This window comes from Poeciliopsis prolifica, unplaced genomic scaffold, assembly GCF_027474105.1.
Source record: "Poeciliopsis prolifica strain line A6 unplaced genomic scaffold, Auburn_PproV2 SCAFFOLD037, whole genome shotgun sequence".
NCBI classification, from domain to species: domain Eukaryota; kingdom Metazoa; phylum Chordata; class Actinopteri; order Cyprinodontiformes; family Poeciliidae; genus Poeciliopsis; species Poeciliopsis prolifica.
Genome location: NW_026562412.1, coordinates 350,495 through 368,758, shown reverse-complemented (window position 1 = coordinate 368,758; position 18,264 = coordinate 350,495). Strand labels below are relative to the sequence as shown.

The window sequence follows — 18,264 nt, the reverse complement described above, 5'->3', positions numbered from 1 at the left end:
GACAACTAGAGACAACTAAAGACAACCAGAGACAACTGAAGACAACCAGAGACAACTAAAGACAACCAGAGACAACTAAAGACAACCAGAGACAACTAAAGACAACCAGAGACAAATGGAGACAACTAAAGACAACCAGAGACAACTAAAGACAACCAGAGACAACTGAAGACAACCAGAGACAATTGGAGACAACTAAGACAACCAGAGACAACTAGAGACAACTAAAGACAACCAGAGACAACTGAAGACAACCAGAGACAACTAAAGACAACCAGAGACAACTAAAGACAACCAGAGACAACTAGAGACAACTAAAGACAACCAGAGAAAACTGAAGACAACCAGAGACAACTAGAGACAACCAGAGACAACTAAAGACAACCAGAGACAATTGGAGACAACTAAAGACAACCAGAGACAACTAAAGACAACCAGAGACAACCAGAGACAACTAAAGACAACCAGAGACAACTGAAGACAACCAGAGACAATTGGAGACAACTAAAGACAACCAGAGACAACTGAAGACAACCAGAGACAACTAAAGACAACCAGAGACAACTAAAGACAACCAGAGACAACTAGAGACAACTAAAGACAACCAGAGAAAACTAGAGACAACCAGAGACAACTGAAGACAACCAGAGACAACTAAAGACAACCAGAGACAACTAAAGACAACCAGAGACAACTAGAGACAACTAAAGACAACCAGAGACAACTAAAGACAACCAGAGACAACTAAAGACAACCAGAGACAACTAAAGACAACCAGAGACAACTAGAGACAACTAAAGACAACCAGAGAAAACTGAAGACAACCAGAGACAACTAGAGACAACCAGAGACAACTAAAGACAACCAGAGACAATTGGAGACAACTAAAGACAACCAGAGACAACTAAAGACAACCAGAGACAACTAGAGACAACTAAAGACAACCAGAGACAACTGAAGACAACCAGAGACAATTGGAGACAACTAAAGACAACCAGAGACAACTGAAGACAACCAGAGACAACTAAAGACAACCAGAGACAACTAAAGACAACCAGAGACAACTAGAGACAACTAAAGACAACCAGAGACAACTAGAGACAACCAGAGACAACTAAAGACAACCAGAGACAACTAGAGACAACTAAAGACAACCAGAGAAAACTGAAGACAACCAGAGACAACTAGAGACAACCAGAGACAACTGAAGACAACTAGAGACAACTGGAGACAACTAAAGACAACCAGAGACAACTAAAGACAACCAGAGACAACTAGAGACAACTAAAGACAACCAGAGACAACTGAAGACAACCAGAGACAATTGGAGACAACTAAAGACAACCAGAGACAACTAAAGACAACCAGAGACAACTAAAGACAACCAGAGACAACTGAAGACAACAAGAGACAATTGGAGACAACTAAAGACAACCAGAGACAACTGGAGACAAATAGAGACAATTGGAGACAACCAGAGACAACTACAGACAACCAGAGACAACTGGAGATAAATAGAGACAACTGAAGACAACAAGAGACAAGCAGACAACTGAAGACAACCAAGACAACTGGAGACAAGCAGACAACTAGAGACAACCAGAGACAACTACAGACAACCAGAGACAACTAGAGACAACCAGGGACAACTACAGACAACCAGAGACAACTGGAGACAACCAGAGACAACTGGAGACAAATAGAGACAACTGGAGACAAGCAGAGACAACTAGAGACAACCAGAGACAACTAAAGACAACCAGAGACAACTGGAGATAAATAGAGACAACTGAAGACAACAAGAGACAACTAAAGACAACCAGAGACAAGCAGAGACAACTGAAGACAACCAAAGACAACTGGAGACAAGCAGAGACAACTAGAGACAACCAGAGACAACTACAGACAACCAGAGACAACTGGAGATAAATAGAGACAACTGAAGACAAGCAGAGACAACTAGAGACAACCAGAGACAACTAAAGACAACCAGAGACAACTGGAGACAAATAGAGACAACTGGAGACAAGCAGAGACAACTAGAGACAACCAGAGACAACTAAAGACAACCAGAGACAACTGGAGACAAGCAGAGACAACCAGAGACAACTACAGACAACCAGAGACAACTGGAGATAAATAGAGACAACTGAAGACAAGCAGAGACAACTAGAGACAACCAGAGACAACTAAAGACAACCAGAGACAACTGGAGACAAGCAGAGACAACTAGAGACAACCAGAGACAACTAAAGACAACCAGAGACAACTGAAGACAACCAGAGACAATTGGAGACAACTAGAGACAATTGGAGACAACTAAAGACAACCAGAGACAACTAAAGACAACCAGAGACAACTGAAGACAACCAGAGACAACTAAAGACAACCAGAGACAACTAAAGACAACCAGAGACAACTAAAGACAACCAGAGACAACTGAAGACAACCAGAGACAACTAAAGACAACAAGAGACAACTAACGACAACCAGAGACAACTAAAGACAACCAGAGACAACTAAAGACAACCAGAGACAACTGAAGACAACCAGAGACAACTAAAGACAACCAGAGACAACTGAAGACAACCAGAGACAACTAAAGACAACCAGAGACAACTAACGACAACCAGAGACAACTGAAGACAACCAGAGACAACTGAAGACAACCAGAGACAACTGAAGACAACCAGAGACAATTGGAGACAACTAAAGACAACCAGAGACAACTAAAGACAACCAGAGACAACTGAAGACAACCAGAGACAACTAAAGACAACCAGAGACAACTAAAGACAACCAGAGACAACTGAAGACAACCAGAGACAACTAAAGACAACCAGAGACAACTGAAGACAACCAGAGACAACTAAAGACAACCAGAGACAACTGAAGACAACCAGAGACAATTGGAGACAACTAAAGACAACCAGAGACAACTAGAGACAACTAAAGACAACCAAAGACAACTGAAGACAACCAGAGACAACTAAAGACAACCAGAGACAACTAAAGACAACTAAAGACAACTAAAGACAACTAAAGACAACCAGAGACAAATGGAGACAACTAAAGACAACCAGAGACAACTAAAGACAACCAGAGACAACTGAAGACAACCAGAGACAATTGGAGACAACTAAAGACAACCAGAGACAACCAGAGACAACTAAAGACAACTAAAGACAACTGAAGACAACCAGAGACAATTGGAGACAACTAAAGACAACCAGAGACAACTAAAGACAACCAGAGACAACTGAAGACAACCAGAGACAACTAAAGACAACCAGAGACAACTGAAGACAACCAGAGACAACTAAAGACAACCAGAGACAACTGAAGACAACCAGAGACAATGGAGACAACTAAAGACAACCAGAGACAACTAGAGACAACTAAAGACAACCAGAGAAAACTGAAGACAACCAGAGACAACTAAAGACAACCAGAGACAACTAAAGACAACTAAAGACAACTAAAGACAACCAGAGACAAATGGAGACAACTAAAGACAACCAGAGACAACTAAAGACAACCAGAGACAACTAAAGACAACCAGACAATTGGAGACAAACTAAAGACAACCAGAGACAACTGAAGACAACCAGAGACAACTAACGACAACCAGAGACAACTGAAGACAACCAGAGACAACTGAAGACAACCAGAGACAACTAAAGACAACTAGAGACAACTAGAGACAACCAGAGACAACTAAAGACAACCAGAGACAACTGGAGACAAATAGAGACAATTGGAGACAACTAAAGACAACCAGAGACAACTAAAGACAACCAGAGACAACTAGAGACAACTAAAGACAACCAGAGACAACTGAAGACAACCAGAGACAATTGGAGACAACTAAAGACAACCAGAGACAACTAAAGACAACCAGAGACAATTGGAGACAACTAAAGACAACCAGAGACAACTAAAGACAACCAGAGACAAAGACAACCAGAGACAACTGAAGACAACCAGAGACAATTGGAGACAACTAAAGACAACCAGAGACAACTAAAGACAACCAGAGACAACTAGAGAACTAAGACAACCAGAACAACTGGAGACAAGCAGAGACAACCAGAGACAACTACAGACAACCAGAGACAACTGGAGATAAATAGAGACAACTGAAGACAAGCAGAGACAACTAGAGACAACCAGAGACAACTAAAGACAACCAGAGACAACTAAAGACAACCAGAGACAACTGAAGACAACCAGAGACAACTAAAGACAACCAGAGACAACTAAAGACAACCAGAGACAACTGAAGACAACCAGAGACAACTAAAGACAACAAGAGACAACTAACGACAACCAGAGACAACTGAAGACAACCAGAGACAACTGAAGACAACCAGAGACAACTGAAGACAACCAGAGACAACTAAAGACAACCAGAGACAACTGAAGACAACAGAGACAATTGGAGACAACTAAAGACAACCAGAGACAACTAAAGACAACCAGAGACAACTAGAGACAACTAAAGACAACCAGAGACAACTGGAGACAAGCAGAGACAACCAGAGACAACTACAGACAACCAGAGACAACTGGAGATAAATAGAGACAACTGAAGACAAGCAGAGACAACTAGAGACAACCAGAGACAACTAAAGACAACCAGAGACAACTAAAGACAACCAGAGACAACTGAAGACAACCAGAGACAACTAAAGACAACCAGACAACTAAAGACAACCAGAGACAACTGAAGACAACCAGAGACAACTAAAGACAACAAGAGACAACTAACGACAACCAGAGACAACTGAAGACAACCAGAGACAACTGAAGACAACCAGAGACAACTGAAGACAACCAGAGACAATTGGAGACAACTAAAGACAACCAGAGACAACTAAAGACAACCAGAGACAACTGAAGACAACCAGAGACAACTAAAGACAACCAGAGACAACTGAAGACAACCAGAGACAATTGGAGACAACTAAAGACAACCAGAACTAGAGACAACTAAAGACAACCAGAGAAAACTGAAGACAACCAGACAACTAAAGACAACTAAAGACAACCAGAGACAACTAAAGACAACCAGAGACAAATGGAGACAACTAAAGACAACCAGAGACAACTAAAGACAACCAGAGACAACTAACGACAACCAGAGACAACTGAAGACAACCAGACAACTAACGACAACCAGAGACTGAAGACAACCAGAGACAACTGAAAGACAACCAGAGACAACTAAAGACAACTAAAGACAACCAGAGACAACTAAAGACAACCAGAGACAACTGGAGACAAATAGAGACAATTGGAGACAACTAAAGACAACCAGAGACAACTAAAGACAACCAGAGACAACTAGAGACAACTAAAGACAACCAGAGACAACTGAAGACAACCAGAGACAATTGGAGACAACTAAAGACAACCAGAGACAACTGAAGACAACCAGAGACAACTAAAGACAACCAGAGACAACTGAAGACAACCAGAGACAATTGGAGACAACTAAAGACAACCAGAGACAACTAAAGACAACCAGAGACAACTAGAGACAACTAAAGACAACCAGAGACAACTGGAGACAAGCAGAGACAACCAGAGACAACTACAGACAACCAGAGACAACTGGAGATAAATAGAGAAACTGAAGACAACAGAGACAACTAGAGACAACCAGAGACAACTAAAGACAACCAGAGACAACTAAGACAACCAGAGACAACTAAAGACAACCAGACAACTAAAGACAACCAGAGACAACTAAACAACCAGAGACAACTGAAGACAACCAGAGACAACTGAAGACAACCAGAGACAACTGAAGACAACCAGAGACAATTGGAGACAACTAAAGACAACCAGAGACAACTGAAGACAACCAGAGACAACTAAAGACAACCAGAGACAACTGAAGACAACCAGAGACAACTGGAGATAAATAGAGACAACTGAAGACAAGCAGAGACAACTAGAGACAACCAGAGACAACTAAAGACAACCAGAGACAACTAAAGACAACCAGAGACAACTAAAGACAACCAGAGACAACTAAAGACAACCAGAGACAACTGAAGACAACCAGAGACAACTGAAGACAACCAGAGACAACTGAAGACAACCAGAGACAATTGGAGACAAAAGACAACCAGAGACAACTGAAGACAACCAGAGACAACTAAAGACAACCAGAGACAACTGAAGACAACCAGAGACAATTGGAGACAACTAAAGACAACCAGAGACAACTGAAGACAACCAGAGACAACTAAAGACAACCAGAGACAACTAACGACAACCAGAGACAACTGAAGACAACCAGAGACAACTAAAGACAACCAAAGACAACTGAAGACAACCAGAGACAATTGGAGACAACTAAAGACAACCAGAGACAACTGAAGACAACCAGAGACAACTAAAGACAACCAGAGACAACTGAAGACAACCAGAGACAATTGGAGACAACTAAAGACAACCAGAGACAACTAGAGACAACTAAAGACAACCAGAGAAAACTGAAGACAACCAGAGACAACTAGAGACAACTAAAGACAACCAGAGACAACTAAAGACAACTAAAGACAACCAGAGACAAATGGAGACAACTAAAGACAACCAGAGACAACTAAGACAACCAGAGACAATTGGAGACAACTAAAGACAACCAGAGACAACTAAAGACAACCAGAGACAACTGAAGACAACCAGAGACAACTAACGACAACCAGAGACAACTGAAGACAACCAGAGACAACTGAAGACAACCAGAGACAACTAAAGACAACCAGAGACAACTAGAGACAACTAAAGACAACCAGAGACAACTGAAGACAACCAGAGACAATTGGAGACAACTAAAGACAACCAGAGACAACTGAAGACAACCAGAGACAACTAGAGACAACTAGAGACAACCAGAGACAACTAAAGACAACTAGAGACAACTAGAGACAACTAGAGACAACCAGAGACAACTAAAGACAACCAGAGACAACTAAAGACAACCAGAGACAACTGAAGACAACCAGAGACAACTAAAGACAACCAGAGACAACTGAAGACAACCAGAGACAACTGGAGACAAATAGAGACAATTGGAGACAACTAAAGACAACCAGAGACAACTAAAGACAACCAGAGACAACTAAAGACAACCAGAGACAACTGAAGACAACCAGAGACAATTGGAGACAACTAAAGACAACCAGACAACTGAAGACAACCAGAGACAACTAAAGACAACCAGAGACAACTGAAACAACCAGACAACTAGAGACAACTAGAGACAACCAGAGACAACTAAAGACAACTAGAGACAACTAGAGACAACTAGAGACAACCAGAGACAACTAAAGACAACCAGAGACAACTAAAGACAACCAGAGACAACTGAAGACAACCAGAGACAACTGAAGACAACCAGAGACAATTGGAGACAACTAAAGACAACCAGAGACAACTAAAGACAACCAGAGACAACTGAAGACAACCAGAGACAACCAGAGACAACTAAAGACAACCAGAGACAACTGAAGACAACCAGAGACAATTGGAGACAACTAAAGACAACTAGAGACAACTAAAGACAACCAGAGAAAACTGAAGACAACCAGAGACAACTAGAGACAACCAGACAACTAAAGACAACCAGAGACAACTAAAGACAACCAGAGACAACTAGAGACAACCAGAGACAACTAAAGACAACCACAAAACACTAAAGACAACCAGAGACAACTAAAGACAACCAGAGACAATTGGAGACAACTAAAGACAACCAGAGACAACTAAAGACAACCAGAGACAACTAGACAACCAGAGAAAACTGAAGACAACCAGAGACAACTAGAGACAACCAGAGACAACTAAAGACAACCAGAGACAACTAAAGACAACCAGAGACAACTAGAGACAACCAGACAACCAGAGACAAGCAGAGACAACTGAAGACAACCAAAGACAACTGGAGACAAGCAGAGACAACTAGAGACAACCAGAGACAACTAAAGACAACCAGAGACAACTGGAGATAAATAGAGACAACTGAAGACAAGCAGAGACAACTAAAGACAACTAAAGACAACCAGAGACAACTGGAGACAAATAGAGACAACTGGAGACAACTGAAGACAACCAGAGACAACTGGAGACAAATAGAGACAACTGAAGACAACAAGAGACAACTGGAGACAACTAAAGACAACAAGAGACAACTGGAGACAAGCAGAGACAACTGAAGACAACCAGAGACAACTGGAGACAACTAAAGACAACTAGAGACAACTAAAGACAACCAGAGAAAACTGAAGACAACCAGAGACAACTAGAGACAACCAGAGACAACTAAAGACAACCAGAGACAACTAAAGACAACCAGAGACAACTAGAGACAACCAGAGACAACTAAAGACAACCACAAAACACTAAAGACAACCAGAGACAACTAAAGACAACCAGAGACAATTGGAGACAACTAAAGACAACCAGAGACAACTAAAGACAACCAGAGACAACTAGAGACAACCAGAGAAAACTGAAGACAACCAGAGACAACTAGAGACAACCAGAGACAACTAAAGACAACCAGAGACAACTAAAGACAACCAGAGACAACTAGAGACCAAGACAGAGACACCAGAGACAAGCAGACAAACTGAAGACAACCAAAGACAACTGGAGACAAGCAGAGACAACTAGAGACAACCAGAGACAACTACAGACAACCAGAGACAACTGGAGATAAATAGAGACAACTGAAGACAAGCAGAGACAACTAGAGACAACCAGAGACAACTAAAGACAACCAGAGACAACTGGAGACAAATAGAGACAACTGGAGACAACTGAAGACAACCAGAGACAACTAGAGACAACTGAAGACAACAAGAGACAACTGGAGACAACTGAAGACAACAAGAGACAACTGGAGACAAGCAGAGACAACTGAAGACAACCAGAGACAACTGGAGACAAGCAGAGACAACTGAAGACAACCAGAGACAACTGGAGACAACTGAAGACAACCAGAGACAACTGGAGACAAATAGAGACAAGCAGACCATGAGTCCCAACAGAAGGTAGTGTCAGGAAAGACCAGGGAATAGAAAGATGAGACAGGAGACACAGAGGGACAATCATCGTGAAGATGACCCGTCAAGAGGCGAGTCCATGTCCATCGTGAAGACACTAGGACCTGATAGTGAGCGGACATGGCTGAGTGGCGCGGCTTTGGGTGGAGGGTCCGTCGGCCGTCCAGGCTCGCGCCTCCCATCCGTTGGCGTCTGGACATATGGGCAGACGGCCGCCACTCGGCTGGAGACGGCGGCGCCGGGTCGTGGGGTCGTCCGGGGGGAGGACGGTCCCTCATTCCGGCTCAGCTGGAGGGGAGACGGGCGTCAGAGAGGACGGTGGGACAAGAAGCGGTACGGGACGAGATCGGTACCTCTGCTCTCTTCCTGTGGAGACGGTCCCTCAGCTCTCCAATCCGACGGTCCATGGCCGCCACCTGACCCGTCCGCTTGGACAGCAGCTCCTGGTTCTGGGCCAGCCGGCCACTCTGCTCCAGGTTCTGATGGTTCCGGGCCTGAAACACAGCCGGGACCAGTACCAGTTCCTCTACATGAGTAACATGTGTGTGTGGCAGTCGTCGTCTTGCAACCGGAAGGTTGTAGGTTCGATTGCATCTTCCTCCTGCCACATGTCGATGTGCCTGTGGGCAAGGCACTACTGGTCTGCGTATGGCTGTGTGAATGTTTGTGAGTGTGACTCCAGTTTAAAGCGCTTTGAGTGGCCAAAATGACCGGAAAAGCTCGAGAAGTTCAGTCCATTTAACAAATTCCAGGCCAACAGCCTTCAATCGACCTCTAGGTCAATTCCCTGACCTTCACTTTGAAACACATTTCAGAATCATGAAATGTTCAAATGGATTTTATTCTGAAGAACCATCGCGACTCCCTTCTGTCTGGTAACAGCAGGTGTTGCATGTTTATTCATTTTAGACAGTTTTAATCCAGCAGGGCCTCCTACTGGTTCCCAGTACCCATCAGCCCCTGGGCTCACCTGCAGCTCCTGGTGGAGCTTCCTCAGCTCCACGCCAGCAGAGCCGGATAACAAGAAGCCCTTCTGGGTGGTGGGGGCCGTAGGGGACCCGGAGGTGTCCGCCAGCCTCTGGGCGTCGTTCTGCAGCTGGAGGCGTCCCCTCCTCAGGTCCTCCAACTGCTGGGTCAGCTGAACACCAGGAGGAAGACGAGAGGATGATGAAGAGGAAGAAAAGGCTAAAATGCATCAAAGCAGCAGCAGCTGTTTGATTCTAATGGAACAATTCATGCTGTTACAGCGCCCCCCACCCTCCATGACCACAGCACCACCTACCTGCTCCACCCTGCTGACGGCGGCCTGCAGCTCGTCCTGCTTCTCCTGGAACAAGCTGCTCACATGGTGGATCTCTGTGGCTGCAGACAGAAGCAGTAGAGCTCAGAGTGACGAAGGGCCGGCTGATGATCGTTCCTGTTTGTCTTACTGAGGTTCCCGTTGATCAGCCTGCTGTAATCCACCTGGCCTCTCATGGCGCGGATCTTCTTCAGCTTCGCCTCCTGGCTCTCCACCCGCTCCTTGAGGCGCTGCAGCTGCTCCGCCTCCATCTGCAGAGACACAAACAGCTGGAGAACATCTGGGGAAACGTGGGGAACCTGGGAACATCTAGGGGAACGTCTGGGGAACCTGTGGGGAATGTGAAGTAGATTTTTCTTTAAAGAGAAAATCTTTTATTTGCATCATACAGTATCATAGTCAAGATGTTTTTTTGTAGGGAACATGTAGGGAACATGTAGGGAACATGTGGGGAACATGTAGGGAACATGTAGGGAACACGTGGGGAACACGTGGGGAACATGTAGGGAACAAGTAGGGAACATGTAGGGAACATGTGGGGAACATGTGGGGAACATGTAGGGAACATGTAGGGAACATGTGGGGAACATGTAGGGAACATGTAGGGAACATGTGGGGAACATGTAGGGAACATGTAAGGAAAACACGTGGGGAACACGTAGGGAACAAGTAGGGAACATGTGGGGAACATGTAGGGAACATGTGGGGAACATGTAGGGAACATGTGGGGAACATGTAGGGAACATGTAGGGAACATGTCGGGAACATGTAGGGAACATGTAGGGAACATGTGGGAACATGTAGGGAACATGTAGGGAACACGTGGGGAACACGTAGGGAACATGTAGGGAACATGTGGGGAACATGTGGGGAACATGTAGGGAACATGTAGGGAACATGTAGGGAACATGTGGGGAACATGTAGGGAACATGTGGGGAACATGTAGGGAACATGTAGGGAACATGTGGGGAACATGTGGGGAACATGTAGGGAACATGTAGGGAACATGTGGGGAACATGTGGGGAACATGTGGGGAACATGTGGGGAACATGTAGGGAACATGTGGGGAACGTGTTGGCCTACCTGTGAGTGTCCTGTGTTGGTTCTGCTGCCCTGCTGAAGGAACCACAGCCGTTGCTCCTAGAACAGTGGAGAGTCATGAAGGTAACACTGGTCCGGTTGTGGTTCTGGTTCCTCAGAGCTCCATAACACTACACTGAACAGTATTTACTGTGAGTCTGTTCTATGGTACAGGAAATTAAATCTCACTATATTTTATTTTAGATATTCCAAAATAAAAACAAATCTCTGGTCAAACTTTTTCACATTAAACTCCAACAATCTACACACAGAAGACAAGCATTTTTATTTCTCTATCGAATTGAAATGACTTGATTTCTGTAACTGCCACGTGGACAGGCCAGATACTGCCACCTGCAGGTGGGAGGAAGCATCACTTCAAACTGAGGCTTTTCAACATTTATTCAGAAAATTCATAAAATTGTTGCTATTACCTTTGCCATCAGCATTTGCTGCTGCGCCTCGATCTGCTGCTGCTGCCTGGTGGCCATTTCCTGGAGCTCAGAGAGGGTCAGCTCCACCTGCGGGACCTTCGCACACACGCACACACACACACACACACACACACACACACACACACACACACACACACACACAACACATAGGTTAAAGGTTCTCCTCCAGCTGAAGCACCTGTTACTCTTTACTTCCCTCTAGTGGTGAAGCATAGACATGCTAACCCCTCAGCTCTGATGTTTTTCATTTTTCCCATCAGCCTCCACAATTTTAGGATGAAGGCCATTTTTCAAGATGGCCGACACACGTGAACCTCTTAAAACATGTTTTGCCTTAAGATGTTACCTGAACCCAACTTTATAAAATGTGGCAGAATCAGAACCTGAGGATTGCTGCTAGCAAGTCATCATGGTTAGCTTTAGCTTCTGGCATTTTCCTTTTAGGTCAGGGATGGGCACTCTGGGTCCTCGAGGTTTTCTCCACTTTTAGACACATCTCTACTTCAACACACCTGAGTCAAATAATGAGGTCATTAGCAGGACTCTGCAGAACTTGACTGCATTTAGGAGCTGACTCAGCGATTTGATTCAGGTGTGTTGGACCAGGAAGACGTCCAAGAGCTACAGGACAGCGGCCCTCGAGGACCAGGACTGCCCACCTGTTTTAGGTATTGTTAAGATTTAAGAGGAATATCTTCATTTTGCTCGTCAATTTCCTCCGTGTCTCAGGTTCTTGAGTCTCTGCGTGCGCAGGGGAAAGAACAATCATACGACATCAGATACATCTAGAGCTTTATCCAGAGAATTCAATGCATTCAGAATGTCACATCAGCATCACACCCAGATTATCATAAAGTCCAACACATGACAAACAGAATTACCTGCAACGAGTTGAAAAGAAACAACAGAAATGCATTTCTGGGAATTGCTGACTCGGGCAAAAGCAATTTGATCTTCTGCTGTGAAACGAAGCTTTTTATAAGACTGTATTCCCTTCATCTGAATATATGCATAGAAGGTGTGTTCTTCTCCCTGTGGGGCTGTCCCAATATTAATTTTATTATCCTTTAGACCTGCTGTACCAGCCCTTTTACATTCCAGATGAAAATGTCTGACCTGCAGCTCGACGCGATGGCTCTCTGTCTCAGTAACTCCACAAGAAACTCATTTGTATTTTAAACAAACTGGCACAAAAATCTGATGCTAAATAATAACTATAAGTTTGGATCTCAGAACTAAAGTGTTGTTTCTATTTTAAGAAAAGATCTTTTAAAATACCTGAAATATTTTTAGGAGTAAAAATAGTTTCCTGCTTCTATTGTATTTCAGTAATATAAAATGCATGCAAATAAAAATAACTAATTCAAAACATGCTGTTTAATGCTTAAGGAAATCTCTTAATACATTTTATGATACTTTGGAAAAGGATTTTAAAGTTTTAATGTTGTGCTGAACTTTTGAACAGAGACTTTATTGTCCTGACAGCAGACAGACAGTCTGAGAACATTCCTTAGAATGTATGCAAGTTCTCAGAGTCACCAGTTGTTTCAGTTTGGATCTTTATCTAAGTTTACTCCAGAACCTCCAGAACCTCTACAAACACCAGAACCTCCAGAACCTCCAGAACCTCTACAAACACCAGAACCTCCAGAACCTCTACAAACACCAGAACCGCCAGAACCTCTACAAACACCAGAACCCCCAGAACCTCCAGAACCTCTACAAACACCAGAACCTCCAGAACCTCTACAAACACCAGAACCTCCAGAACCTCTACAAACACCAGAACCTCCAGAACCACCAGAACCTCTACAAACACCAGAACCTCCAGAACCACCAGAACCTCTACAAACACCAGAACCTCCAGAACCTCCAGAACCTCTACAAACACCAGAACCTCCAGAACCTCTACAAACACCAGAACCTCCAGAACCACCAGAACCTCTACAAACACCAGAACCTCCAGAACCACCAGAACCTCTACAAACACCAGAACCTCTTGAACCTCTACAAACACCAGAACCGCCAGAACCTCTACAAACACCAGAACCTCTTGAACCTCTACAAACACCAGAACCGCCAGAACCTCTACAAACACCAGAACCTCCAGAACCTCTACAAACACCAGAACCTCCAGAACCTCTACAAACACCAGAACCTCCAGAACCTCTACAAACACCAGAACCGCCAGAACCTCTACAAACACCAGAACCGCCAGAACCTCCAGAACCTCTACAAACACCAGAACCTCCAGAACCTCTACAAACACCAGAACCTCCAGAACCTCTACAAACACCAGAACCTCCAGAACCACCAGAACCTCTACAAACACCAGAACCTCTTGAACCTCTACAAACACCAGAACCCCCAGAACCACCAGAACCCCCAGAACCACAACCTCTACAAACACCAGAACCCCCAGAACCTCCAGAACCTCTACAAACACCAGAACCCCCAGAACCTCCAGAACCTCTACAAACACCAGAACCTCCAGAACCTCTACAAACACCAGAACCTCCAGAACCTCTACAAACACCAGAACCTCCAGAACCTCTACAAACCACCAGAACCCCCAGAACCTCTACAAACACCAGAACCGCCAGAACCTCTACAAACACCAGAACCGCCAGAACCTCTACAAACACCAGAACCCCAGAACCTCCAGAACCTCTACAAACACCAGAACCTCCAGAACCTCTACAAACACCAGAACCCCCAGAACCTCCAGAACCTCTACAAACACCAGAACCTCAGAACCTCTACAAACACCAGAACCTCCAGAACCTCTACAAACACCAGAACCCGCCAACCTCTACAAACACCAGAACCCCAGAACCTCCAGAACCTCTACAACACCAGAACCTCCAGAACCTCTACAAACACCAGAACCTCCAGAACCTCTACAAACACCAGAACCTCCAGAACCACCAGAACCTCTACAAACACCAGAACCTCCAGAACCTCTACAAACACCAGAACCCCCAGAACCACCAGAACCTCTACAAACACCAGAACCGCCAGAACCTCTACAAACACCAGAACCCCCAGAACCTCCAGAACCTCTACAAACACCAGAACCTCCAGAACCTCTACAAACACCAGAACCTCCAGAACCTCTACAAACACCAGAACCTCCAGAACCTCTACAAACACCAGAACCTCCAGAACCACCAGAACCTCCAGAACCTCTACAAACACCAGAACCTCCAGAACCTCTACAAACACCAGAACCTCCAGAACCTCTACAAACACCAGAACCTCCAGAACCTCTACAAACACCAGAACCTCCAGAACCTCTACAAACACCAGAACCGCCAGAACCTCTACAAACACCAGAACCCCCAAACCTCCAGAAACCTCTACAAACACAGAACCTCCAGAACTCTACAAACACCAGAACCTCCAGAACCTCTACAAACACCAGAACCGCCAGAACCTCTACAAACACCAGAACTCCAGAACCTCTACAAACCAGAACCTCCAGAACCTCTACAAACACCAGAACCTCCAGAACCACCAGAACCTCTACAAACACCAGAACCTCCAGAACCTCTACAAACACCAGAACCTCCAGAACCTCTACAAACACCAGAACCTCCAGAACCTTTACAAACACCAGAACCTCCAGAACCTCTACAAACACCAGAACCTCCAGAACCTCTTGAACCTCCAGAACCTCTACAAACACCAGAACCTCCAGAACCTCTACAAACACCAGAACCTCCAGAACCACCAGAACCTCCAGAACCTCTACAAACACCAGAACCTTCAGAACCTCTACAAACACCAGAACCTCCAGAACCTCCAGAACCTCTACAAACACCAGAACCTCTGAACCTCTACAAACACCAGAACCTCCAGAACCACCAGAACCTCCAGAACCTCTACAAACACCAGAACCGCCAGAACCTCTACAAACACCAGAACCCCCAGAACCTCCAGAACCTCTACAAACACCAGAACCTCCAGAACCTCTTGAACCACCAGAACCTCTACAAACACCAGAACCTCCAGAACCTCTACAAACACCAGAACCTTCAGAACCTCTACAAACACCAGAACCTCCAGAACCTCCAGAACCTCTACAAACACCAGAACCTCTTGAACCTCTACAAACACCAGAACCTCCAGAACCACCAGAACCTCCAGAACCTCTACAAACACCAGAACCGCCAGAACCTCTACAAACACCAGAACCTCCAGAACCTCCAGAACCTCTACAAACGCCAGAACCTCCAGAACCTCTACAAACACCAGAACCTTCAGAACCTCTACAAACACCAGAACCTCCAGAACCTCTACAAACACCAGAACCTTCAGAACCTCTACAAACACCAGAACCTCCAGAACCTCTACAAACACCAGAACCTCCAGAACCTCTTGAACCTCCAGAACCTCTACAAACACCAGAACCTCCAGAACCTCTTGAACCTCCAGAACCTCTACAAACACCAGAACCACCAGAACCTCCAGAACCTCTATCTATCAATCATTAAAATGTTATTTGTATAGCACATTTCAGCAGCAAGGCATTTCAAAGTGCTTTACATCATGAACACAAAGTCATGCATCATATAATAAACAATACATGTTACATATTACATTTCTAATAAAAATCTAAACATGTGTGTTTAGTTGAGATTTAAAGGAAGTCAGGGTTTCTGCTGTTTTACAGTTTTCTGGAAGTTTGTTCCAAAGTTTTGGTGCATAGATGCTGAAAGCTGCTTCTCCTCTCTTGGTTCTGGTTCTGGGGAGCAGAGCAGAACCAGAACCAGAACCTGAGAGTCTGAGTTGATACAACAACAGCAGATCTTTGATGTATTGTGATGCTAAACCGTTCAGTGATTTATAAACTAACAACAGTATTTTAAAATCTATTCTTTGAGCTACAGGGAGCCAGTGGAGGGACTTTAAAACTGCTGTTATGTCTCTATCTTCCTGGTTTTAGTGAGAACAGGAGCAGCAGCTTCTGGATCAGCTGCAGCTGGAGGATTGATTTGTTGGACAGGCCTGTGAAGACGCTGTTACATAATCAATGTGACTAAAGATAAACACATGGATGAGTTTCTCTAGATCTGGCTGAGACATTAGTCCTCTAATCCTGGAGATGTTCTTCAGGTGATAGAAGGCCGACTTTGTAACTGTCTTTATGTGGCTCGCAAGGTTCAAGTCTGAGTCCATCACTACTCCCAGGTTTCGGGCTGATCTTTAATTTTTAGTTGTAATAACTGAAGCTGTGCATTGACTCTAGATCTATAGCTCTAGATCTATAGCTCTAGATCTATAGCTCTAGATCGTTCCTCTTTAGGTCCAAAAATAATGACTCTAGAACCTCTAGAAACACTAGAACCTCTACAACGTCCAGAACCTCTAGAAACACCAGAACCACTGTGTCTGGTTCTGCTGGGCTCCTCAAAGTTTGGCCAGAGTAGTCAATATGTTGCGAAGTTCAGCAGAACCCTGCTGGTTCCGCCGGCCCGGTCAGGCCCGACTGCGGTACCTGCAGGCTGTCCCAGGTGATCCTGCAGGAGCGGACTTTGATCTTGCTGCATTGTCCTTCCACCGTGAACTCCTGCACCAGGTCCACTTCGTTCCACTCCATGGTCCCGGCCGGGCCGGTCCGGCAGGGGAAACCGGACCAGATCAGAACCTTGCCTGGTGTTGATGTTGAGCTCAGGTCTACCTCAGATACAGTCTTCTTGGCGAGTTCTGCTGTGGGAACCGGGTCAGAACCAGCATGTTCTGTTTCTCTCCTCGTCCTGCAGCAGCTCTTTGCTGCGACACCTCCCCTCCCTCCCCCGTCTCTCGCCCGGCTCCTCTCTCTCTCTCTCTACTGCAGCAGAGCTGGCTTAGCTCCGCCCCCTCCAGATGTGCCTGATGAGGAAGATGATGCTGGCAGAGCGAAGAGCAGAGGGAACGTCCTGCCGGCTGCGTCACGCTGCAGGACAGACGACCCAGTCCCATGTTCTGCTGGTCCGGATGTGACAGAGAAATGGTGGAAGATAGTCTGGACTGGATCGGAACCGGATCGGGAGTTTAGCCCGGCTCTGGGTCCAGAATAATCTGGTTGTTGTTGCAGATGAACTGAATCTTTTGGTCTGAACAGTTCTTTTTCATGTTCATGTAAATACGCTTAACCACTAACCACTAGCCGCTGACTGCTGCTAACCACTAGCTGCTAATCACTCGTCACTAACTGCTAACCATTAGCCGCTAACCACTAGCTGCTAACTGCTAGCCTCTCTACACTAATCTGCTCTGTTAATAAAAAGTCTGGTTCTGGTTCTGCTGAGCCCAGGCTGGCCTGGTTCTGGTGTGGTCTGGTTCAGGTCGGGTCAGACACTGAC

The 18,264-nt window shown here is 45.1% G+C and overlaps 1 protein-coding gene across 9 annotated transcripts in view; it reads right to left on the bottom strand.

Moving 5' to 3' along the window:
- Positions 1-18,264, bottom strand: part of LOC129374665 (apoptosis-stimulating of p53 protein 1-like) — a 44,698-nt gene that overhangs the window by 15,332 nt on the left and 11,102 nt on the right. For 6 of the 9 annotated variants that reach the window (XM_055053190.1, XM_055053183.1, XM_055053186.1 and 3 more), the window contains 7 exons: positions 11,897-11,992; positions 11,466-11,522; positions 10,511-10,631; positions 10,363-10,463; positions 10,051-10,218; positions 9,434-9,574; positions 9,185-9,368 (listed from right to left, as the gene is read on the bottom strand). In XM_055053190.1, coding sequence (XP_054909165.1) covers positions 9,185-9,368; positions 9,434-9,574; positions 10,051-10,218; positions 10,363-10,463; positions 10,511-10,631; positions 11,466-11,522; positions 11,897-11,992 — 868 coding nt within the window. Of the gene's footprint in view, positions 1-9,184; positions 9,369-9,433; positions 9,575-10,050; positions 10,219-10,362; positions 10,464-10,510; positions 10,632-11,465; positions 11,523-11,896; positions 11,993-17,417; positions 18,081-18,264 lie in introns of those variants that run through there. The other 3 variants (XM_055053185.1, XM_055053188.1, XM_055053189.1) reach the window with 2 other exon arrangements.